General features: G+C 58.7%; 1 protein-coding gene across 1 annotated transcript in view; it reads left to right on the top strand.

The window, feature by feature from the left end:
- LOC140716448 (GMP reductase 2) overlaps positions 1-26,165 on the top strand; it is a 119,957-nt gene that overhangs the window by 15,231 nt on the left and 78,561 nt on the right. The window contains exons 6-7 of the mRNA XM_073029187.1: positions 714-820; positions 2,767-2,809. Of these exons, the coding sequence (XP_072885288.1) occupies positions 714-820; positions 2,767-2,809 (150 nt within the window). The remainder of the gene's footprint in view (positions 1-713; positions 821-2,766; positions 2,810-26,165) is intronic.

The following is a 26,165-nucleotide window of genomic DNA, read 5'->3' as shown; positions in this document are numbered from 1 at the left end:
CGATGGGCCACATGGCCTGATTCTGTCTTATGGACTCTTGGAACAAGCACAATAACAAGCTTTTGAGAGGAGGGTGGAACATACCCAGTGAATGGCAATGGCCTGGGTAGTGTAACTGACATCATTCACTGAAAGTGGTGACACAGACCATCAGGGGGAGTGAAGGCACATGGTACACTTTCCCTCATCAGCTGACCCACCGAGCACTGAAATGGAACTTGAATTTGTGTGTGCAGTTCTGGTCAACTGGCTAAAGGAAGGATTGCATTTAACTGGACCAGAGGGCCCAGGACTGTTTTCCCTGGAGTGAAGGAGACCGAGGACCTTATACAGCTCAGAAAGTGAGGGGCATCGATCAGATGGATGGTCACCTCCATTTCCCCAGGAGAGGGAACGGGTACAAGGTGGGTGGAGATTTAGGAGTTTTTTTATTTTGACACGGTGCTGGGTATGTGGAATGAGCGGCCAGTGGTAGAAGTGGACAAGTAGAGAGATCTGACATAAATGCATCTCAATTTGGAATAGACAAGTCTGCTTGTGTGCTGTGTAACTCTGACTGTAAAATCTGCAGTGGTGACGGAATGGGTCAACACATTAACAAAGAAACAGGACAGGCGCAACGTCAGCAAGTATATGCAAGGCTAAAGGGGATGAGCAGGGTCTGTTGTAAAGAGGGACGAGCCCAGTAAAAGCTCCCTGCCTTCCCCAAACAGGCTCGGTGTGTACCACCAGGAAGAAGACGGGCGTGGGCTACCCGCAGCTCAGCGCAGTGATCGAGTGCGCCGATGCTGCCCATGGACTCAATGGCCACATCATCTCGGTGAGTTGACGGGGACAGGGGGCTGCAACACCCTGCACTCAAACACCAACCAACAACTCTGCCGAGCTGGGACCAAGCTACTGAAACTCGGTAGACCCAGACTTCTGACCCGTTCACTGTCCCCCTGTGGTCCCGGACCCCCGACCCGTTCACTGTCCCCCTGTGGTCCCGGAACCCCGACCCGTTCACTGTCCCCCTGTGGTCCCGGACCCCCGACCCGTTCACTGTCCCCCTGTGGTCCCGGACCCCCGACCCGTTCACTGTCTCCCTGTGGTCCCGGACCCCCGACCCGTTCACTGTCCCCCTGTGGTCCCGGACCGCCGACCCGTTCACTGTCGTCCTGTGGTCCCGGACCCCCGACCCGTTCACTGTCCCCCTGTGGTCCCGGACCCCCGACCCGTTCACTGTCCCCCCCTGTGGTCCCGGACCCCCGACCCGTTCACTGTCCCCCTGAGGTCCCGGACCCCCGACCCGTTCACTGTCCCCCTGTGGTCCCGGACCCCCGACCCGTTCACTGTCCCCCTGTGGTCCCGGACCCCCGACCCGTTCACTGTCCCCCTGTGGTCCCGGACCCCCGGCCCATTCACTGTCCCCCTGTGGTCCCGGACCCCCGACCCGTTCACTGTCCCCCTGTGGTCCCGGACCCCCGACCCGTTCACTGTCCCCCTGAGGTCCCGGACCCCCGACACGTTCACTGTCGTCCTGTGTTCCCGGACCCCCGACCCGTTCACTGTCGTCCTGTGGTCCCGGACCCCCGACCCGTTCACTGTCGTCCTGTGGTCCCGGACCCCCGACCCGTTCACTGTCCCCCTGTGGTCCCGGACCCCCGACCCGTTCACTGTCCCCCTGTGGTCCCGGACCCCCGACCCGTTCACTGTCTCCCTGTGGTCCCGGACCCCCGACCCGTTCACTGTCCCCCTGTGGTCCCGGACCGCCGACCCGTTCACTGTCGTCCTGTGGTCCCGGACCCCCGACCCGTTCACTGTCGTCCTGTGGTCCCGGACCCCCGACCCGTTCACTGTCCCCCTGTGGTCCCGGACCCCCGACCCGTTCACAGTCTCCCTGTGGACCCGGACCCCCAACCCGTTCACTGTCCCCCTGTGGTCCCGGACCCCCGACCCGTTCACTGTCCCCCTGTGGTCCCGGACCCCCGACCCGTTCACTGTCCCCCTGTGGTCCCGGACCCCCGACACGTTCACTGTCATCCTGTGGTCCCGGACCCCCGACCCGTTCACTGTCGTCCTGTGGTCCCGGACCCCCGACCCGTTCACTGTCCCCCTGTGGTCCCGGACCCCCGACCCGTTCACAGTCCCCCTGTGGTCCCGGACCCCCGACCCGTTCACTCTCCCCCTGTGGTCCCGGACCCCCGACCCGTTCACTGTCCCCCTGTGGTCCCGGACCCCCGACACGTTCACTGTCCCCCTGTGGTACCGGACCCCCGACCCGTTCACTGTCGTCCTGTTATCAAGCTTGTGTGACAATTTTGCTGCTCTCTTCGGACACTGGTGTCTCTGCCTGTGCCTGGTTCAATTGTAGCACATCCCTGAGGGTCCTTGTCACCCTCAGCTCCAGCTCCAGCTCCAGCTCCAGCTCCACACCTGGTTCAGAAGAATGAGTGGGAAGGGGGGTTTGGGACCTTACTGAAATGTACTGGTTACAATGGACGTGGAGAGGAGGTTTCCATCAGTGGGAGAGTCTTTGATTGAAGGGCACAGCCTCAGACTAAAGGGACCTCATTTTAGAATGGGCACGCGGAGGAATTCCTTCAGTCAAAGGGGGGTGAAGATGTGGAATTCTATTGAAGGCAGAGGACAATTGGTCAGGAGGTTAAGGAATCTGGAGAGAAGAAGAGAGAAAAGTCAGCCATGATTGAATGGTGGGGTAGAATGGTGGGCTGAATGGTTTGATTGTCATCCTGTATCTCGTGATCTTCTGTGTCTTGACAGGACGGAGGCTGCACCTGTCCAGGAGACGTGGCCAAAGCCTTCGGTGAGTCCATGCACGCAGATGCCCACAGTTCTGGAGTGGTGACAGGGGAGAGGGATGGGGGGGAGAGGAGAGGAGTTAGAAGGGGAGAAAAGAGGGCTGGGGAAGAGGTATTATGGGTGGGAGGGTGGGTTTGATCTCTTAGCACAGGAGAACTCCGGTTCACATACCCGATGAGCCCACAGGACCTGATGAGTTAGGGGTGGGCAGGTATTCGAAAGGCCCTGGTGCTGCACTGGCTGGGAGTCCATGCCACCGCTCCCAGTGCGGTACTGGATACTCCCTGTCCTTTGTGGGCCTGAGACGCCACCATCACAGGTGAACCACGAGGCGATGTGCCTCACCCCCTGGCTCTACTCGTTTTATGCTCGGGTCTGTGAGGCTAAGCACAGCGTCAATGCCATATTGAAGTTTGCTGATGACACATTGTTGTTGACTGGATGAAAGGTGGTGATGAATCAGCATTCAGGAGGGAGATTGAAAATCTGGCTGAGTGGTGCCACAACAACAGCCTCTCACTCGCTGTCAGCAAGAGCAGGAGCTGAATATTGACCACTGGAGGTCTGAGCCAGTGCTCATCTGGACAGTGTCAGCAACTTTAAATTCCTTGACATTATAATTTTATTAATTTTTTAGTTTAGTTAGAGATTCAGGGCGATCTAGGCCCTTCAAGCTGTGCTACCCAGCAACCCCGACTTAACCATAACCTGATTTACAATAACCAATTAACCTACCCAGTTCGTCTGTGGGATGAAACCAGAGCACCCGGTGGAAAACTCACGCATGTACGGAGACCCCGTGAAGGTTTTGCTGAACTCCGAACTCGGACACCCCGAAATGTAATAGTGTCACCCTAACCGTGACATCCCAGATTTCAGGGGATCTGCCCACGCAAGTGTCATTATAGAGAAGGCATGTCAGCGCCTATACTTCCTTAGAAGTTTGTGAAGACTTTGACAAACTTCCATTGATGCGCGGAGGAGAGTACACTGACAGGTTGCATCGTGGCCTGGTACGGAAACAGCGTGAAAGGAGAAGCTTACAAAAATTAGTGGACTTAAGATGGTGCTTTGCGTGCAGATCCAGTGGGAATCATCAGATATTCCCGTTCTGGACTACCGCAGCTGAAAGGCACAGTCACAGCCATGGGGACTGCAGTAAGCAACATTGTATTAAGATGGTTTTTAAAAAATCCGTCAATCCTCAAAATCAAGGGTCACAAGCGCAATTCCCCTGTGGAAAGTGGGCTGGCCAAAGTTCAAAGATTCAAAGTATGTTTATTATCAAAGAATGAATGCAATACACAACCCTGAGATAAGTTTTCCCACACACAGCCACGAAACAAATAAAACCATGGAAACCGTTCAGATCAAAACATCAACTGCCCCACGGACAAAAAAAAAACAAAAGGCAACAAAAAATACAAGCAAGGAACAGAGAATATAAAACACAAAATTGAAAGAGTCCAAGCATAATTCAATTGAGTTTAGTGTTCATTATCCGCACGCCACTGTGATTCAGTCACCCAAAAGTAGTAACAGAAAAAGGGGCGACCATCATAATGTGAATTACAGGTTAGTCCACAAACCTGAGCTTTGGTATCGTGCTCCAGCAGCATCGGGAGGGAGAGCGAGAGACCATTCGAGTGCAGTGACTTTCCTTCTGGAGAGAGAGACCATCCTAAGCAGAAAACGTTCTCTGGCAGCAGCAAGCGAGAGGCTGGTAGACAGTGCTGAACATTCACTCACCTCAATGTTTCAAACTTCCTCAGTGCTTTAATCAGCTTGATCAGCAAGAAATGAATTGATCACGGGCTTACGCCCGTCTCCGAGCTTCTTATGTCAAGGTAGCTCACCTCCCAGAAGTCTCGGATGTAGCAAAACACCAGATGTTCAATCAGCCCGAAAACGCACCATCAAAATGTAGATCGCAGACTCCAACAGTACCAGAACCACGTTTGAAAACAAAGACATAAAAGAAGTAGTTCCGTGGACCTCGGGGCAAGATTGCACTACCAGGGCTGCTGTGAACCTTGCTTCATGGAACCGTGGCTATCCCCTGCCATTTCGGAAGCAGTGCTGCTGCCTGATTGCTTTACCACCCACTCAAAAGGCAAGGCAGCTGCCTGTTTTAAAGGTAGAGGTGAAGTGTGCTTTATAATTAACTCCTCTTGGTGCACGGACGTGGCAGTTCTGTCTCAGTCCTGCTCACCTGACCTGCACATCTGGCAGCCAAGTGTTCTCTGTTTTATCTGCCGAGGAGTTTTCCGCTGTCATCCTGGTAGCGGTGTACATTCCACCTCAGACCAACGTCAGGCAGGCATTGGAGGAGCTGAGCACCATAATCAGCAGTCATGAAACAGCACCCCCCGATGCCTTCCCAATCGTTGTGGGGGATTTCAACCAAGCCAACTGGGACAAATCTCTGAACAACTACCACCAGAATCAGAGGAGCCAACAGACTTGACCACTGTACCTTGCCACCCCAAGCCCACAGTTTGGAAATTCCAATCATCTGCCTGTACTTCTACTCCCACTGTCCAGGCACAGACTAAAGACCACAGCACCAGTGGTGACAATCAAGAAGGTATGGTCAAGGGAGGCAGAGGAGTGCTTACAGGACTGCTTTGATTTGTGGACCGGACAATCTTCGAATCAGAATGAAAACGCCACAGTTGTCACCAAATTCATCAAGACTTGTGTGGATGAGTGTGCGCTTTCAAGAACATACTGGACGCACCCAAACCAGAATCCATGGATGAACCAGGAGATTTGTAATCCACTGAGGGATAGTGGATATAGCTCTTGTATATCCAGAACTACGGCAGGATATTTCAAGAGTGAAGAAACAATTCCGATTGAAGCTTGAGACAGAATCGGATGCATGTCAGCTCTGGCAGGGTTTGCAGGCCATTACTTGCTCCAGGGAGAAACCTAAAACATCATGAATGACGGTAAGACATCACTCCCAGAGGAGCTCAGCCCCCTTTTATGCACTCTGAAAGAGAGAATAAACCCACACCTGTGTGAATCCCCGTGACCCTGTGATCTTTGTCTCGGAGGCCGATATCAGAACATCTTTAGAGAGGGTCAGGACCTGACCTGTGCCAACCAACTGGCAGGAGTGTTCCAGGACATCTTCCGTCTCTCACTGCTGCAGTCAGAGGTTCCTACCTGCTGCAAAAGGGCGACAATCATACCAGTGCCCAAGAGGAGCAGGGTGGACTGCCTCAGTGACTATTGCCCAGTTGCACTCTCATCTACTGTGATGAAGTGCTTTGAGAGGTTGTTCATGGCCAGAAATATCTCTCGTTTAAGCAAGGACCTGGCTCTGCTGCAAGTTGCCTATCACAATAGGTCTGCAGTGGCTGCAGTCTCACTGGCTCTGCACTCAGCCTGGACAACAGCAATACCTACTGCTGCATGTTGATTACAGCTCAGCGTTCAACACCGTCATACCCCCAGTACCAATCACCAAGTTCCAAAATCTGAGCCTCGATACCTCCCTCTGCGACTGGATCCTCACTGATTACAGCTCAGCGTTCAACACCGTCATACCCCCAGTACCAATCACCAAGTTCCAAAATCTGAGCCTCGATACCTCCCTCTGCGACTGGATCCTCACTGATTACAGCTCAGCGTTCAACACCGTCATACCCCCAGTACCAATCACCAAGTTCCAAAATCTGAGCCTCGATACCTCCCTCTGCGACTGGATCCTCACTGATTACAGCTCAGCGTTCAACACCGTCATACCCCCAGTACCAATCACCAAGTTCCAAAATCTGAGCCTCGATACCTCCCTCTGCGACTGGATCCTCACTGATTACAGCTCAGCGTTCAACACCGTCATACCCCCAGTACCAATCACCAAGTTCCAAAATCTGAGCCTCGATACCTCCCTCTGCGACTGGATCCTCACTGATTACAGCTCAGCGTTCAACACCGTCATACCCCCAGTACCAATCACCAAGTTCCAAAATCTGAGCCTCGATACCTCCCTCTGCGACTGGATCCTCACTGATTACAGCTCAGCGTTCAACACCGTCATACCCCCAGTACCAATCACCAAGTTCCAAAATCTGAGCCTCGATACCTCCCTCTGCGACTGGATCCTCACTGATTACAGCTCAGCGTTCAACACCGTCATACCCCCAGTACCAATCACCAAGTTCCAAAATCTGAGCCTCGATACCTCCCTCTGCGACTGGATCCTCACTGATTACAGCTCAGCGTTCAACACCGTCATACCCCCAGTACCAATCACCAAGTTCCAAAATCTGAGCCTCGATACCTCCCTCTGCGACTGGATCCTCACTGATTACAGCTCAGCGTTCAACACCGTCATACCCCCAGTACCAATCACCAAGTTCCAAAATCTGAGCCTCGATACCTCCCTCTGCGACTGGATCCTCACTGATTACAGCTCAGCGTTCAACACCGTCATACCCCCAGTACCAATCACCAAGTTCCAAAATCTGAGCCTCGATACCTCCCTCTGCGACTGGATCCTCACTGATTACAGCTCAGCGTTCAACACCGTCATACCCCCAGTACCAATCACCAAGTTCCAAAACCTGAGCCTCGATACCTCCCTCTGCGACTGGATCCTCACTGATTACAGCTCAGCGTTCAACACCATCATACCCCCAGTACCAATCACCAAGTTCCAAAACCTGGGCCTCGATACCTCCCTCTGCGACTGGATCCTCATTAGGAGACCACAGTCAGTGCAGATCAGAAATAATATCTCCTCCTCGCTCATAATCAGCACTAGCGTACCTTGGATGTGTGCTTCGCCCACTGCTCATGCTCTCTGCTGTCATGACTGTGTGGCTCAGCACAATTCAAATGCTGTTTGTAAGTTGCTGATGGCCCAACATATTGATGCAATTACAGAGCAGGCACGACATTGGCTATATTTCGTCAGGAGTTTGAGGAGGTTTGGAATGTCACCAAAGGCGCTTGCAAATTTCTCCAGATGTACCATAGAGAGCATTCTAACTGGCTGCATCACCGTCGTATGGAGGGGCCACTGCACAGGATTGGAAAAAGCTGCAGAGTTGCAAACTCAGCCAGCTCCATCAGAGGCACAAGCCTCCCCAGCATCGAGGACATTGTCAAAAGGCAATGTCCCTCAAAAAGGTGCCATCCATTGAGGACCCTCGTCACCCAGGATTTGCCCTCTTCACATTGCTACCATCAAGGAGGTGGTACAGGAGCCCGAAGACACACATTCGACGTTTTAGGAACAGCTTCTTTCTCTCTGCTATCAGATTCCTGAATGGACACTGAACCCTTGTATACTACCTCAATATTTTTTAAATCGCTTTTGCACTAATTTTTATTTTAATATTGTCATTTATAACTTCTTTATTTTTAAGTATTGCAATGTATGGCTGCCACAAATTTCACAACATATCATTCTTTCCTACGTTACTACTGCCCTCACCCGCATCTCCTCCATTTCCCAGACATCCTCGCTCACCCGCCTTCCTCTTGTCCTTGCCATTCTCTGAGCCTCCGCATCCAACACATCATTCTGCACCTCAACACACTGCATCTCCCTCCGTCCCCGGACGTACCGACCCACTCACCACATCGATCCTCTCTCACCTCAACACACCGCATCTCCCTCCGTCCCTGGATGTACCGACCCACTCACCACATCGATCCTCTCTCACCTCAACACACCGCATCTCCCTCCGTCCCCGGACGTACCGACCCACTCACCACATCGATCCTCTCTCACCTCAACACACCGCATCTCCCTCCGTCCCCAGACGTACCGACCCACTCACCACATCGATCCTCTCTCACCTCAACACACCACATCTCCCTCCGTCCCCGGACGTACCGACCCACTCACCACATCGATCCTCTCTCACCTCAACACACCACATCTCCCTCCGTCCCCAGACGTACCGACCCGCTCACCACATCGATCCTCTCTCACCTCAACACACCACATCTCCCTCCGTCCCCGGACGTACCGACCCACTCACCACATCGATCCTCTCTCACCTCAACACACCGCATCTCCCTCCGTCCCCGGACGTACCGACCCACTCACCACATCGATCCTCTCTCACCTCAACACACGCTGCATCTCCCTCTGTCCCCGGACGTACCGACCCGCTCACCACATCGATCCTCTCTCACCTCAACACACCGCATCTCCCTCCGTCCCCGGACGTACCGTCCCACTCACCACATCGATCCTCTCTCACCTCAATACACCGCATCTCCCTCCGTCCCCGGACGTACCGACCCACTCACCACATCGATCCTCTCTCACCTCAACACACCGCATCTCCCTCCGTCCCCGGACGTACCGACCCACTCACCACATCGATCCTCTCTCACCTCAACACACGCTGCATCTCCCTCCGTCCCCGGACGTACCGACCCACTCACCACATCGATCCTCTCTCACCTCAACACACGCTGCATCTCCCTCCGTCCCCGGACGTACCGACCCACTCACCACATCGATCCTCTCTCACCTCAACACACGCTGCATCTCCCTCCGTCCCCGGACGTACCGACCCACTCACCACATCGATCCTCTCTCACCTCAACACACCGCATCTCCCTCCATCCCCGGACGTACCGACCCACTCACCACATCGATCCTCTCTCACCTCAACACACGCTGCATCTCCCTCCGTCCCCGGACGTACCGTCCCGCTCACCACATCGATCCTCTCTCACCTCAACACACCGCATCTCCCTCCGTCCCCGGACGTACCGACCCACTCACCACATCGATCCTCTCTCACCTCAACACACGCTGCATCTCCCTCCGTCCCCGGACGTACCGACCCACTCACCACATCGATCCTCTCTCACCTCAACACACACCGCATCTCCCTCCGTCCCCGGACGTACCGACCCGCTCACCACATCGATCCTCTCTCACCTCAACACACCGCATCTCCCTCCGTCCCCGGACGTACCGACCCACTCACCACATCGATCCTCTCTCACCTCAACACACCGCATCTCCCTCCGTCCCCGGACGTACTGACCCGCTCACCACATCGATCCTCTCTCACCTCAACACACGCTGCATCTCCCTCTGTCCCCGGACGTACCGACCCGCTCACCACATCGATCCTCTCTCACCTCAACACACCGCATCTCCCTCCGTCCCCGGACGTACCGACCCACTCACCACATCGATCCTCTCTCACCTCAACACACCGCATCTCCCTCCGTCCCCGGACGTACTGACCCACTCACCACATCGATCCTCTCCCACATCAACACACGCTGCATCTCCCTCCGTCCCCGGACGTACCGTCCCACTCACCACATCGATCCTCTCTCACCTCAACACACCGCATCTCCCTCCGTCCCCGGACGTACCGACCCGCTCACCACATCGATCCTCTCTCACCTCAACACACGCTGCATCTCCCTCCGTCCCCGGACGTACTGACCCACTCACCACATCGATCCTCTCTCACCTCAACACACGCTGCATCTCCCTCCGTCCCCGGACGTACCGACCCACTCACCACATCGATCCTCTCTCACCTCAACACACGCTGCATCTCCCTCCGTCCCCGGACGTACCGTCCCACTCACCACATCGATCCTCTCTCACCTCAACACACGCTGCATCTCCCTCCGTCCCCGGACGTACCGACCCACTCACCACATCGATCCTCTCTCACCTCAACACACGCTGCATCTCCCTCCGTCCCCGGACGTACCGACCCGCTCACCACATCGATCCTCTCTCACCTCAACACACGCTGCATCTCCCTCCGTCCCCGGACGTACCGTCCCACTCACCACATCGATCCTCTCTCACCTCAACACACCGCATCTCCCTCCGTCCCCGGACGTACCGACCCACTCACCACATCGATCCTCTCTCACCTCAACACACCGCATCTCCCTCCGTCCCCGGACGTACCGACCCACTCACCACATCGATCCTCTCTCACCTCAACACACGCTGCATCTCCCTCCGTCCCCGGACGTACCGACCCACTCACCACATCGATCCTCTCTCACCTCAACACACGCTGCATCTCCCTCCGTCCCCGGACGTACCGACCCACTCACCACATCGATCCTCTCTCACCTCAACACACCGCATCTCCCTCTGTCCCCGGACGTACTGACCCACTCACCACATCGATCCTCTCTCACCTCAACACACCGCATCTCCCTCCGTCCCCGGACGTACCGTCCCACTCACCACATCGATCCTCTCTCACCTCAACACACCGCATCTCCCTCCGTCCCCGGACGTACCGACCCACTCACCACATCGATCCTCTCTCACCTCAACACACCGCATCTCCCTCCGTCCCCGGACGTACCGACCCACTCACCACATCGATCCTCTCTCACCTCAACACACGCTGCATCTCCCTCCGTCCCCGGACGTACCGACCCACTCACCACATCGATCCTCTCTCACCTCAACACACGCTGCATCTCCCTCCGTCCCCGGACGTACCGACCCACTCACCACATCGATCCTCTCTCACCTCAACACACCGCATCTCCCTCCGTCCCCGGACGTACCGACCCACTCACCACATCGATCCTCTCTCACCTCAACACACGCTGCATCTCCCTCCGTCCCCGGACGTACCGACCCACTCACCACATCGATCCTCTCTCACCTCAACACACGCTGCATCTCCCTCCGTCCCCGGACGTACCGTCCCACTCACCACATCGATCCTCTCTCACCTCAACACACCGCATCTCCCTCCGTCCCCGGACGTACCGTCCCACTCACCACATCGATCCTCTCTCACCTCAACACACCGCATCTCCCTCCGTCCCCGGACGTAACGACCCACTCACCACATCGATCCTCTCTCACCTCAACACACCGCATCTCCCTCCGTCCCCGGACGTACCGACCCACTCACCACATCGATCCTCTCTCACCTCAACACACCGCATCTCCCTCCGTCCCCGGACGTACTGACCCACTCACCACATCGATCCTCTCTCACCTCAACACACCGCATCTCCCTCCGTCCCCGGACGTACCGACCCACTCACCACATCGATCCTCTCCCACATCAACACACCGCATCTCCCTCCGTCCCCGGACGTACCGTCCCACTCACCACATCGATCCTCTCTCACCTCAACACACCGCATCTCCCTCCGTCCCCGGACGTACCGACCCACTCACCACATCGATCCTCTCTCACCTCAACACACGCTGCATCTCCCTCCGTCCCCGGACGTACCGACCCGCTCACCACATCGATCCTCTCTCACCTCAACACACCGCATCTCCCTCCGTCCCCGGACGTACCGACCCACTCACCACATCGATCCTCTCTCACCTCAACACACCGCATCTCCCTCCGTCCCCGGACGTACCGACCCACTCACCACATCGATCCTCTCTCACCTCAACACACCGCATCTCCCTCCGTCCCCGGACGTACCGTCCCACTCACCACATCGATCCTCTCTCACCTCAACACACCGCATCTCCCTCCGTCCCCGGACGTACCGACCCGCTCACCACATCGATCCTCTCTCACCTCAACACACCGCATCTCCCTCCGTCCCCGGACGTACCGACCCGCTCACCACATCGATCCTCTCCCACATCAACACACCGCATCTCCCTCCGTCCCCGGACGTACCGACCCACTCACCACATCGATCCTCTCTCACCTCAACACACCGCATCTCCCTCCGTCCCCGGACGTACCGACCCACTCACCACATCGATCCTCTCTCACCTCAACACACCGCATCTCCCTCTGTCCCCGGACGTACCGACCCACTCACCACATCGATCCTCTCTCACCTCAACACACGCTGCATCTCCCTCCGTCCCCGGACGTACCGACCCGCTCACCACATCGATCCTCTCCCACATCAACACACCGCATCTCCCTCCGTCCCCGGACGTACCGTCCCGCTCACCACATCGATCCTCTCTCACCTCAACACACCGCATCTCCCTCCGTCCCCGGACGTACCGACCCACTCACCACATCGATCCTCTCTCACCTCAACACACCGCATCTCCCTCCGTCCCCGGACGTACCGACCCACTCACCACATCGATCCTCTCTCACCTCAACACACCGCATCTCCCTCCGTCCCCGGACGTACCGACCCACTCACCACATCGATCCTCTCTCACCTCAACACACCGCATCTCCCTCCGTCCCCGGACGTACCGACCCGCTCACCACATCGATCCTCTCTCACCTCAACACACCGCATCTCCCTCCGTCCCCGGACGTACCGTCCCACTCACCACATCGATCCTCTCTCACCTCAACACACCGCATCTCCCTCCGTCCCCGGACGTACCGACCCGCTCACCACATCGATCCTCTCTCACCTCAACACACCGCATCTCCCTCCGTCCCCGGACGTACTGACCCGCTCACCACATCGATCCTCTCTCACCTCAACACACCGCATCTCCCTCCGTCCCCGGACGTACTGACCCGCTCACCACATCGATCCTCTCTCACCTCAACACACCGCATCTCCCTCCGTCCCCGGACGTACCGACCCACTCACCACATCGATCCTCTCTCACCTCAACACACCGCATCTCCCTCCGTCCCCGGACGTACTGACCCACTCACCACATCGATCCTCTCTCACCTCAACACACCGCATCTCCCTCCGTCCCCGGACGTACCGACCCGCTCACCACATCGATCCTCTCTCACCTCAACACACCGCATCTCCCTCCGTCCCCGGACGTACCGTCCCACTCACCACATCGATCCTCTCTCACCTCAACACACCGCATCTCCCTCCGTCCCCGGACGTACCGACCCGCTCACCACATCGATCCTCTCTCACCTCAACACACCGCATCTCCCTCCGTCCCCGGACGTACCGACCCGCTCACCACATCGATCCTCTCTCACCTCAACACACCGCATCTCCCTCCGTCCCCGGACGTACCGTCCCACTCACCACATCGATCCTCTCTCACCTCAACACACGCTGCATCTCCCTCCGTCCCCGGACGTACCGACCCGCTCACCACATCGATCCTCTCTCACCTCAACACAGGCTGCATCTCCCTCTGTCCCCGGACGTACTGACCCACTCACCACATCGATCCTCTCCCACATCAACACACCGCATCTCCCTCCGTCCCCGGACGTACTGACCCGCTCACCACATCGATCCTCTCTCACCTCAACACACCGCATCTCCCTCCGTCCCCGGACGTACTGACCCACTCACCACATCGATCCTCTCTCACCTCAACACACCGCATCTCCCTCCGTCCCCGGACGTACCGACCCGCTCACCACATCGATCCTCTCCCACATCAACACACCGCATCTCCCTCCGTCCCCGGACGTACCGACCCACTCACCACATCGATCCTCTCTCACCTCAACACACCGCATCTCCCTCCGTCCCCGGACGTACTGACCCACTCACCACATCGATCCTCTCTCACCTCAACACACCGCATCTCCCTCCGTCCCCGGACGTACCGACCCACTCACCACATCGATCCTCTCTCACCTCAACACACCGCATCTCCCTCCGTCCCCGGACGTACCGACCAGCTCACCACATCGATCCTCTCTCACCTCAACACACCGCATCTCCCTCCATCCCCGGACGTACCGACCCACTCACCACATCGATCCTCTCCCACATCAACACACCGCATCTCCCTCCGTCCCCGGACGTACCGACCCACTCACCACATCGATCCTCTCTCACCTCAACACACCGCATCTCCCTCCGTCCCCGGACGTACTGACCCACTCACCACATCGATCCTCTCTCACCTCAACACACCGCATCTCCCTCCGTCCCCGGACGTACCGACCCGCTCACCACATCGATCCTCTCTCACCTCAACACACCGCATCTCCCTCCGTCCCCGGACGTACCGTCCCACTCACCACATCGATCCTCTCTCACCTCAACACACCGCATCTCCCTCCGTCCCCGGACGTACCGACCCGCTCACCACATCGATCCTCTCTCACCTCAACACACGCTGCATCTCCCTCTGTCCCCGGACGTACCGACCCACTCACCACATCGATCCTCTCTCACCTCAACACACCGCATCTCCCTCCGTCCCCAGACGTACCGACCCGCTCACCACATCGATCCTCTCCCACCTCAACACACCGCATCTCCCTCCGTCCCCGGACGTACCGTCCCACTCACCACATCGATCCTCTCTCACCTCAACACACCGCATCTCCCTCCGTCCCCGGACGTACCGACCCGCTCACCACATCGATCCTCTCTCACCTCAACACACGCTGCATCTCCCTCCGTCCCCGGACGTACCGTCCCACTCACCACATCGATCCTCTCTCACCTCAACACACCGCATCTCCCTCTGTCCCCGGACGTACTGACCCACTCACCACATCGATCCTCTCTCACCTCAACACACCGCATCTCCCTCCATCCCCGGACGTACCGACCCACTCACCACATCGATCCTCTCTCACCTCAACACACCGCATCTCCCTCCGTCCCCGGATGTACCGACCCACTCACCACATCGATCCTCTCTCACCTCAACACACCGCATCTCCCTCCGTCCCCGGACGTACCGACCCACTCACCACATCGATCCTCTCTCACCTCAACACACCGCATCTCCCTCTGTCCCCGGACGTACCGACCCGCTCACCACATTGATCCTCTCTCACCTCAACACACCGCATCTCCCTCCGTCCCCGGACGTACTGACCCGCTCACCACATCGATCCTCTCCCACATCAACACACCGCATCTCCCTCCGTCCCCGGACGTACTGACCCGCTCACCACATCGATCCTCTCTCACCTCAACACACGCTGCATCTCCCTCTGTCCCCGGACGTACTGACTCACTCACCACATCGATCCTCTCTCACCTCAACACACCGCATCTCCCTCTGTCCCCGGACGTACCGACCCACTCACCACATCGATCCTCTCTCACCTCAACACACCGCATCTCCCTCCGTCCCCGGACGTACTGACCCGCTCACCACATCGATCCTCTCCCACATCAACACACCGCATCTCCCTCCGTCCCCGGACGTACCGACCCTCTCACCACATCGATCCTCTCTCACCTCAACACACCGCATCTCCCTCCGTCCCCGGACGTACCGACCCGCTCACCACATCGATCCTCTCTCACCTCAACACACCGCATCTCCCTCCGTCCCCGGACGTACCGACCCACTCACCACATCGATCCTCTCTCACCTCAACACACCGCATCTCCCTCCGTCCCCGGACGTACCGTCCCACTCACCACATCGATCCTCTCTCACCTCAACACACCGCATCTCCCTCCGTCCCCGGACGTACCGTCCCACTCACCACATCGATCCTCTCTCACCTCAACACACCGCATCTCCCTCCGTCCCCGGACGTACCGACCCACTCACCACATCGATCCTCTCTCACATCAACACACCGCATCTCCCTCCGTCCCCGGACGTACCGACCCACTCACCACATCGATCCTCTCTCACCTCAACACACCGCATCTCCCTCCGTCCCCGGACGTACCGACCCACTCACCACATCGATCCTCTCTCACCTCAACACACCGCATCTCCCTCCGTCCCCGGATGTACTGACTCACTCACCACATCGATCCTCTCTCACCTCAACACACCGCATCTCCCTCCGTCCCCGGACATACTGACCCACTCACCACATCGATCCTCTCTCACCTCAACACACCGCATCTCCCTCCGTCCCTGGACGTACCGACCCACTCACCACATCGATCCTCTCTCACCTCAACACACGCTGCATCTCCCTCCGTCCCCGGACGTACCGACCCGCTCACCACATCGATCCTCTCTCACCTCAACACACCGCATCTCCCTCCGTCCCCGGACGTACTGACCCGCTCACCACATCGATCCTCTCTCACCTCAACACACCGCATCTCCCTCCATCCCCGGACGTACCGACCCGCTCACCACATCGATCCTCTCTCACCTCAACACACCGCATCTCCCTCCGTCCCCGGACGTACCGACCCACTCACCACATCGATCCTCTCTCACCTCAACACACGCTGCATCTCCCTCCGTCCCCGGACGTACCGACCCACTCACCACATCGATCCTCTCTCACCTCAACACACCGCATCTCCCTCCGTCCCTGGACGTACCGACCCAGTCACCACATCGATCCTCTCTCACCTCAACACACCGCATCTCCCTCCGTCCCCGGACGTACCCACCCGCTCACCACATCGATCCTCTCTCACCTCAACACACCGCATCTCCCTCCGTCCCCGGACGTACCGACCCGCTCACCACATCGATCCTCTCTCACCTCAACACACGCTGCATCTCCCTCCGTCCCCGGACGTACCGACCCACTCACCACATCGATCCTCTCTCACCTCAACACACCGCATCTCCCTCCGTCCCTGGACGTACCGACCCAGTCACCACATCGATCCTCTCTCACCTCAACACACGCTGCATCTCCCTCCGTCCCTGGACGTACCGACCCACTCACCACATCGATCCTCTCTCACCTCAACACACGCTGCATCTCCCTCCGTCCCCGGACGTACCGACCCGCTCACCACATCGATCCTCTCTCACCTCAACACACCGCATCTCCCTCCGTCCCCGGACGTACCGACCCACTCACCACATCGATCCTCTCTCACCTCAACACACCGCATCTCCCTCTGTCCCTGGATGTACTGACCCACTCACCACATCGATCCTCTCTCACCTCAACACACGCTGCATCTCCCTCTGTCCCTGGACGTACCGACCCGCTCACCACATCGATCCTCTCTCACCTCAACACACCGCATCTCCCTCCGTCCCCGGACGTACTGACCCACTCACCACATCGATCCTCTCTCACCTCAACACACCGCATCTCCCTCCGTCCCCGGACGTGCCGACCCACTCACCACATCGATCCTCTCTCACCTCAACACACCGCATCTCCCTCCGTCCCCGGACGTACTGACCCACTCACCACATCGATCCTCTCTCACCTCAACACACCGCATCTCCCTCCGTCCCCGGACGTACCGACCCGCTCACCACATCGATCCTCTCTCACCTCAACACACGCTGCATCTCCCTCCGTCCCCGGACGTACCGACCCACTCACCACATCGATCCTCTCTCACCTCAACACACCGCATCTCCCTCCATCCCCGGACGTACCGACCCACTCACCACATCGATCCTCTCTCACCTCAACACACCGCATCTCCCTCCGTCCGCGGACGTACCGTCCCACTCACCACATCGATCCTCTCTCACCTCAACACACCGCATCTCCCTCCGTCCGCGGACGTACTGACTCACTCACCACATCGATCCTCTCTCACCTCAACACACCGCATCTCCCTCCGTCCGCGGACGTACCGTCCCACTCACCACATCGATCCTCTCTCACCTCAACACACCGCATCTCCCTCCGTCCGCGGACGTACTGACTCACTCACCACATCGATCCTCTCTCACCTCAACACACCGCATCTCCCTCCGTCCCCGGACGTACCGACCCACTCACCACATCGATCCTCTCTCACCTCAACACACCGCATCTCCCTCCGTCCCCGGACGTACCGACCCGCTCACCACATCGATCCTCTCTCACCTCAACACACCGCATCTCCCTCCGTCCGCGGACGTACCGACCCAGTCACCACATCGATCCTCTCTCACCTCAACACACGCTGCATCTCCCTCCATCCCCGGATGTACTGACCCACTCACCACATCGATCCTCTCTCACCTCAACACACCGCATCTCCCTCCGTCCCCGGACGTACCGACCCACTCACCACATCGATCCTCTCTCACCTCAACACACCGCATCTCCCTCCGTCCCCGGACGTACCGACCCGCTCACCACATCGATCCTCTCTCACCTCAACACACCGCATCTCCCTCCGTCCCCGGACGTACTGACCCACTCACCACATCGATCCTCTCTCACCTCAACACACGCTGCATCTCCCTCCGTCCCCGGACGTACCGACCCGCTCACCACATCGATCCTCTCTCACCTCAACACACCGCATCTCCCTCCGTCCCCGGACGTACCGACCCACTCACCACATCGATCCTCTCTCACCTCAACACACCGCATCTCCCTCCGTCCCCGGACGTACCGACCCACTCACCACATCGATCCTCTCTCACCTCAACACACCGCATCTCCCTCCATCCCCGGATGTACCGACCCGCTCAACACATCGATCCTCTCTCACCTCAACACACCGCATCTCCCTCCGTCCCCGGACGTACTGACCCACTCACCACATCGATCCTCTCTCACCTCAACACACCGCATCTCCCTCCGTCCCCGGACGTACCGACCCGCTCACCACATCGATCCTCTCTCACCTCAACACACCGCATCTCCCTCCGTCCCCGGACGTACCGACCCGCTCACCACATCGATCCTCTCTCACCTCAACACACCGCATCTCCCTCCGTCCCCGGACGTACCGACCCACTCACCACATCGATCCTCTCTCACCTCAACACACCGCATCTCCCTCTGTCCCCGGACGTACCGACCCACTCACCACATCGATCCTCTCTCACCTCAACACACCGCATCTCCCTCTGTCCCCGGACGTACCGACCCACTCACCACATCGATCCTCTCTCACCTCAACACACCGCATCTCCCTCCGTCCCCGGACGTACCGACCCACTCACCACATCGATCCTCTCTCACCTCAACACACCGCATCTCCCTCCGTCCCCGGACGTACTGACCCACTCACCACATCGATCCTCTCTCACCTCAACACACGCTGCATCTCCCTCCGTCCCCGGACGTACCGACCCGCTCACCACATCGATCCTCTCTCACCTCAACACACGCTGCATCTCCCTCCGTCCTCGGACGTACTGACCCCGCTCACCACATCGATCCTCTCTCACCTCAACACACCGCATCTCCCTCCGTCCCCGGACGTACCGACCCGCTCACCACATCGATCCTCTCTCACCTCAACACACCGCATCTCCCTCCATCCCCGGACGTACCGTCCCACTCACCACATCGATCCTCTCTCACCTCAACACACCGCATCTCCCTCCGTCCGCGGACGTACTGACTCACTCACCACATCGATCCTCTCTCACCTCAACACACCGCATCTCCCTCCGTCCCCGGACGTACCGACCCGCTCACCACATCGATCCTCTCTCACCTCAACACACCGCATCTCCCTCCGTCCGCGGACGTACCGACCCAGTCACCACATCGATCCTCTCTCACCTCAACACACCGCATCTCCCTCCGTCCCCGGACGTACCGACCCGCTCACCACATCGATCCTCTCTCACCTCAACACACCGCATCTCCCTCCGTCCGCGGACGTACCGACCCACTCACCACATCGATCCTCTCTCACCTCAACACACGCTGCATCTCCCTCCATCCCCGGATGTACTGACCCACTCACCACATCGATCCTCTCTCACCTCAACACACCGCATCTCCCTCCGTCCCCGGACGTACCGACCCGCTCACCACATCGATCCTCTCTCACCTCAACACACCGCATCTCCCTCCGTCCCCGGACGTACCGACCCGCTCACCACATCGATCCTCTCTCACCTCAACACACCGCATCTCCCTCCGTCCCCGGACGTACTGACCCACTCACCACATCGATCCTCTCTCACCTCAACACACGCTGCATCTCCCTCCGTCCCCGGACGTACCGACCCGCTCACCACATCGATCCTCTCTCACCTCAACACACCGCATCTCCCTCCGTCCCCGGACGTACTGACCCACTCACCACATCGATCCTCTCTCACCTCAACACACCGCATCTCCCTCCGTCCCCGGACGTACCGACCCACTCACCACATCGATCCTCTCTCACCTCAACACACCGCATCTCCCTCCATCCCCGGATGTACCGACCCGCTCACCACATCGATCCTCTCTCACCTCAACACACCGCATCTCCCTCCGTCCCCGGACGTACTGACCCACTCACCACATCGATCCTCTCTCACCTCAACACACCGCATCTCCCTCCGTCCCCGGACGTACCGACCCGCTCACCACATCGATCCTCTCTCACCTCAACACACCGCATCTCCCTCCGTCCCCGGACGTACTGACTCACTCACCACATCGATCCTCTCTCACCTCAACACACCGCATCTCCCTCCGTCCCCGGACGTACCGACCCACTCACCACATCGATCCTCTCTCACCTCAACACACCGCATCTCCCTCCGTCCCCGGACGTACTGACTCACTCACCACATCGATCCTCTCTCACCTCAACACACCGCATCTCCCTCCGTCCCCGGACGTACCGACCCGCTCACCACATCGATCCTCTCTCACCTCAACACACCGCATCTCCCTCCGTCCCCGGACGTACCGACCCACTCACCACATCGATCCTCTCTCACCTCAACACACCGCATCTCCCTCCGTCCCCGGACGTACCGACCCGCTCACCACATCGATCCTCTCTCACCTCAACACACCGCATCTCCCTCCGTCCCCGGACGTACCGACCCACTCACCACATCGATCCTCTCTCACCTCAACACACCGCATCTCCCTCCGTCCCCGGACGTACTGACTCACTCACCACATCGATCCTCTCTCACCTCAACACACCGCATCTCCCTCCGTCCCCGGACGTACCGACCCACTCACCACATCGATCCTCTCTCACCTCAACACACCGCATCTCCCTCCGTCCCCGGACGTACTGACTCACTCACCACATCGATCCTCTCTCACCTCAACACACCGCATCTCCCTCCGTCCCCGGACGTACCGACCCACTCACCACATCGATCCTCTCTCACCTCAACACACCGCATCTCCCTCCGTCCCCGGACGTACCGACCCGCTCACCACATCGATCCTCTCTCACCTCAACACACCGCATCTCCCTCCGTCCCCGGACGTACCGACCCGCTCACCACATCGATCCTCTCTCACCTCAACACACCGCATCTCCCTCCGTCCCCGGACGTACCGACCCACTCACCACATCGATCCTCTCTCACCTCAACACACCGCATCTCCCTCCGTCCCCGGACGTACCGACCCACTCACCACATCGATCCTCTCTCACCTCAACACACCGCATCTCCCTCCGTCCCCGGACGTACTGACCCACTCACCACATCGATCCTCTCTCACCTCAACACACGCTGCATCTCCCTCCGTCCCCGGACGTACCGACCCGCTCACCACATCGATCCTCTCTCACCTCAACACACGCTGCATCTCCCTCCGTCCCCGGACGTACTGACCCGCTCACCACATCGATCCTCTCTCACCTCAACACACCGCATCTCCCTCCGTCCCCGGACGTACCGACCCGCTCACCACATCGATCCTCTCTCACCTCAACACACCGCATCTCCCTCCGTCCCCGGACGTACCGACCCGCTCACCACATCGATCCTCTCTCACCTCAACACACCGCATCTCCCTCCGTCCCCGGACGTACCGACCCACTCACCACATCGATCCTCTCTCACCTCAACACACGCTGCATCTCCCTCCGTCCCCGGACGTACCGACCCACTCACCACATCATTCCTCTCTCACCTCAACACACCGCATCTCCCTCCGTCCCCGGACGTACCGACCCGCTCACCACATCGATCCTCGCTCACCTCAACACACCGCATCTCCCTCCGTCCCCGGACGTACGGACCCACTCACCACATCGATCCTCGCTCACCTCAACACACCGCATCTCCCTCCATCCCCGGATGTACCGACCCGCTCACCACATCGATCCTCTCTCACCTCAACACACCGCATCTCCCTCCGTCCCCGGACGTACCGACCCACTCACCACATCAATCCTCTCTCACCTCAACACACCGCATCTCCCTCCGTCCCCGGACGTACCGACCCACTCACCACATCGATCCTCTCTCACCTCAACACACCGCATCTCCCTCCGTCCCCGGACGTACCGACCCGCTCACCACATCGATCCTCTCTCACCTCAACACACGCTGCATCTCCCTCCGTCCCCGGACGTACCGACCCACTCACCACATCGATCCTCTCTCACCTCAACACACCGCATCTCCCTCCGTCCCCGGACGTACCGACCCGCTCACCACATCGATCCTCTCTCACCTCAACACACCGCATCTCCCTCCGTCCCCGGACGTACCGACCCACTCACCACATCGATCCTCTCTCACCTCAACACACGCTGCATCTCCCTCCGTCCCCGGACGTACCGACCCACTCACCACATCGATCCTCTCTCACCTCAACACACCGCATCTCCCTCCGTCCCTGGACGTACCGACCCAGTCACCACATCGATCCTCTCTCACCTCAACACACCGCATCTCCCTCCGTCCCCGGACGTACCGACCCACTCACCACATCGATCCTCTCTCACCTCAACACACCGCATCTCCCTCCGTCCCTGGACGTACCGACCCAGTCACCACATCGATCCTCTCTCACCTCAACACACGCTGCATCTCCCTCCATCCCCGGACGTACTGACCCACTCACCACATCGATCCTCTCTCACCTCAACACACCGCATCTCCCTCCGTCCCCGGACGTACCGACCCGCTCACCACATCGATCCTCTCTCACCTCAACACACCGCATCTCCCTCCGTCCGCGGACGTACTGACTCACTCACCACATCGATCCTCTCTCACCTCAACACACCGCATCTCCCTCCGTCCCCGGACGTACCGACCCGCTCACCACATCGATCCTCTCTCACCTCAACACACCGCATCTCCCTCCGTCCCCGGACGTACCGACCCGCTCACCACATCGATCCTCTCTCACCTCAACACACCGCATCTCCCTCCGTCCCCGGACGTACCGACCCGCTCACCACATCGATCCTCTCTCACCTCAACACACCGCATCTCCCTCCGTCCGCGGACGTACCGACCCAGTCACCACATCGATCCTCTCTCACCTCAACACACCGCATCTCCCTCCGTCCCCGGACGTACCGACCCACTCACCACATCGATCCTCTCTCACCTCAACACACCGCATCTCCCTCCGTCCCCGGACGTACCGACCCACTCACCACATCGATCCTCTCTCACCTCAACACACCGCATCTCCCTCCGTCCCCGGACGTACCGACCCACTCACCACATCGATCCTCTCTCACCTCAACACACGCTGCATCTCCCTCCATCCCCGGATGTACTGACCCACTCACCACATCGATCCTCTCTCACCTCAACACACCGCATCTCCCTCCGTCCCCGGACGTACCGACCCGCTCACCACATCGATCCTCTCTCACCTCAACACACCGCATCTCCCTCCGTCCCCGGACGTACTGACCCACTCACCACATCGATCCTCTCTCACCTCAACACACGCTGCATCTCCCTCCGTCCCCGGACGTACCGACCCGCTCACCACATCGATCCTCTCTCACCTCAACACACCGCATCTCCCTCCGTCCCCGGACGTACCGACCCGCTCACCACATCGATCCTCTCTCACCTCAACACACCGCATCTCCCTCCGTCCCCGGACGTACCGACCCACTCACCACATCGATCCTCTCTCACCTCAACACACGCTGCATCTCCCTCCGTCCCCGGACATACTGACCCACTCACCACATCGATCCTCTCTCACCTCAACACACGCTGCATCTCCCTCCGTCCCCGGACGTACCGACCCGCTCACCACATCGATCCTCTCTCACCTCAACACACGCTGCATCTCCCTCCGTCCCCGGACATACTGACCCACTCACCACATCGATCCTCTCTCACCTCAACACACCACATCTCCCTCCGTCCCCGGACGTACCGTCCCACTCACCACATCGATCCTCTCTCACCTCAACACACCGCATCTCCCTCCGTCCCCGGACGTACCGACCCACTCACCACATCAATCCTCTCTCACCTCAACACACGCTGCATCTCCCTCCGTCCCCGGACATACTGACCCACTCACCACATCGATCCTCTCTCACCTCAACACACGCTGCATCTCCCTCCGTCCCCGGACGTACCGACCCGCTCACCACATCGATCCTCTCTCACCTCAACACACCGCATCTCCCTCCGTCCCCGGACGTACCGACCCACTCACCACATCAATCCTCTCTCACCTCAACACACGCTGCATCTCCCTCCGTCCCCGGACATACTGACCCACTCACCACATCGATCCTCTCTCACCTCAACACACGCTGCATCTCCCTCCGTCCCCGGACGTACCGACCCACTCACCACATCAATCCTCTCTCACCTCAACACACGCTGCATCTCCCTCCGTCCCCGGACATACTGACCCACTCACCACATCGATCCTCTCTCACCTCAACACACGCTGCATCTCCCTCCGTCCCCGGACGTACCGACCCGCTCACCACATCGATCCTCTCTCACCTCAACACACGCTGCATCTCCCTCCGTCCCCGGACATACTGACCCACTCACCACATCGATCCTCTCTCACCTCAACACACCGCATCTCCCTCCGTCCCCGGACGTACTGACCCACTCACCACATCGATCCTCTCTCACCTCAACACACCGCATCTCCCTCCGTCCCCGGACGTACCGACCCACTCACCACATCGATCCTCTCTCACCTCAACACACCGCATCTCCCTCCGTCCCCGGACGTACCGTCCCACTCACCACATCGATCCTCTCTCACCTCAACACACCGCATCTCCCTCCGTCCCCGGACGTACCGACCCGCTTACCACATCGATCCTCTCTCACCTCAACACACCGCATCTCCCTCCGTCCCCGGACGTACCGACCCACTCACCACATCGATCCTCTCTCACCTCAACACACCGCATCTCCCTCCGTCCCCGGACGTACCGTCCCACTCACCACATCGATCCTCTCTCACCTCAACACACGCTGCATCTCCCTCCATCCCCGGACGTACCGACCCACTCACCACATCAATCCTCTCTCACCTCAACACACCGCATCTCCCTCCGTCCCCGGACGTACTGACTCACTCACCACATCGATCCTCTCTCACCTCAACACACGCTGCATCTCCCTCCGTCCCCGGACATACCGACCCGCTCACCACATCGATCCTCTCCCACCTCAACACACCGCATCTCCCTCCGTCCCCGGACGTACCGACCCGCTCACCACATCGATCCTCTCTCACCTCAACACACTGCATCTCCCTCCGTCCCCGGACGTACCGACCCGCTCACCACATCGATCCTCTCTCACCTCAACACACCGCATCTCCCTCTGTCCCCGGACGTACCGACCCACTCACCACATCGATCCTCTCTCACCTCAACACACCGCATCTCCCTCCGTCCCCGGACGTACCGACCCGCTCACCACATCGATCCTCTCTCACCTCAACACA

Source organism: Hemitrygon akajei, chromosome 25 (assembly GCF_048418815.1).
Source record: "Hemitrygon akajei chromosome 25, sHemAka1.3, whole genome shotgun sequence".
NCBI classification, from domain to species: Eukaryota; Metazoa; Chordata; class Chondrichthyes; order Myliobatiformes; family Dasyatidae; genus Hemitrygon; species Hemitrygon akajei.
The sequence above is the reverse complement of the archived record's forward strand: the minus strand, read 5'-3'. Positions and strand labels throughout refer to the sequence as shown.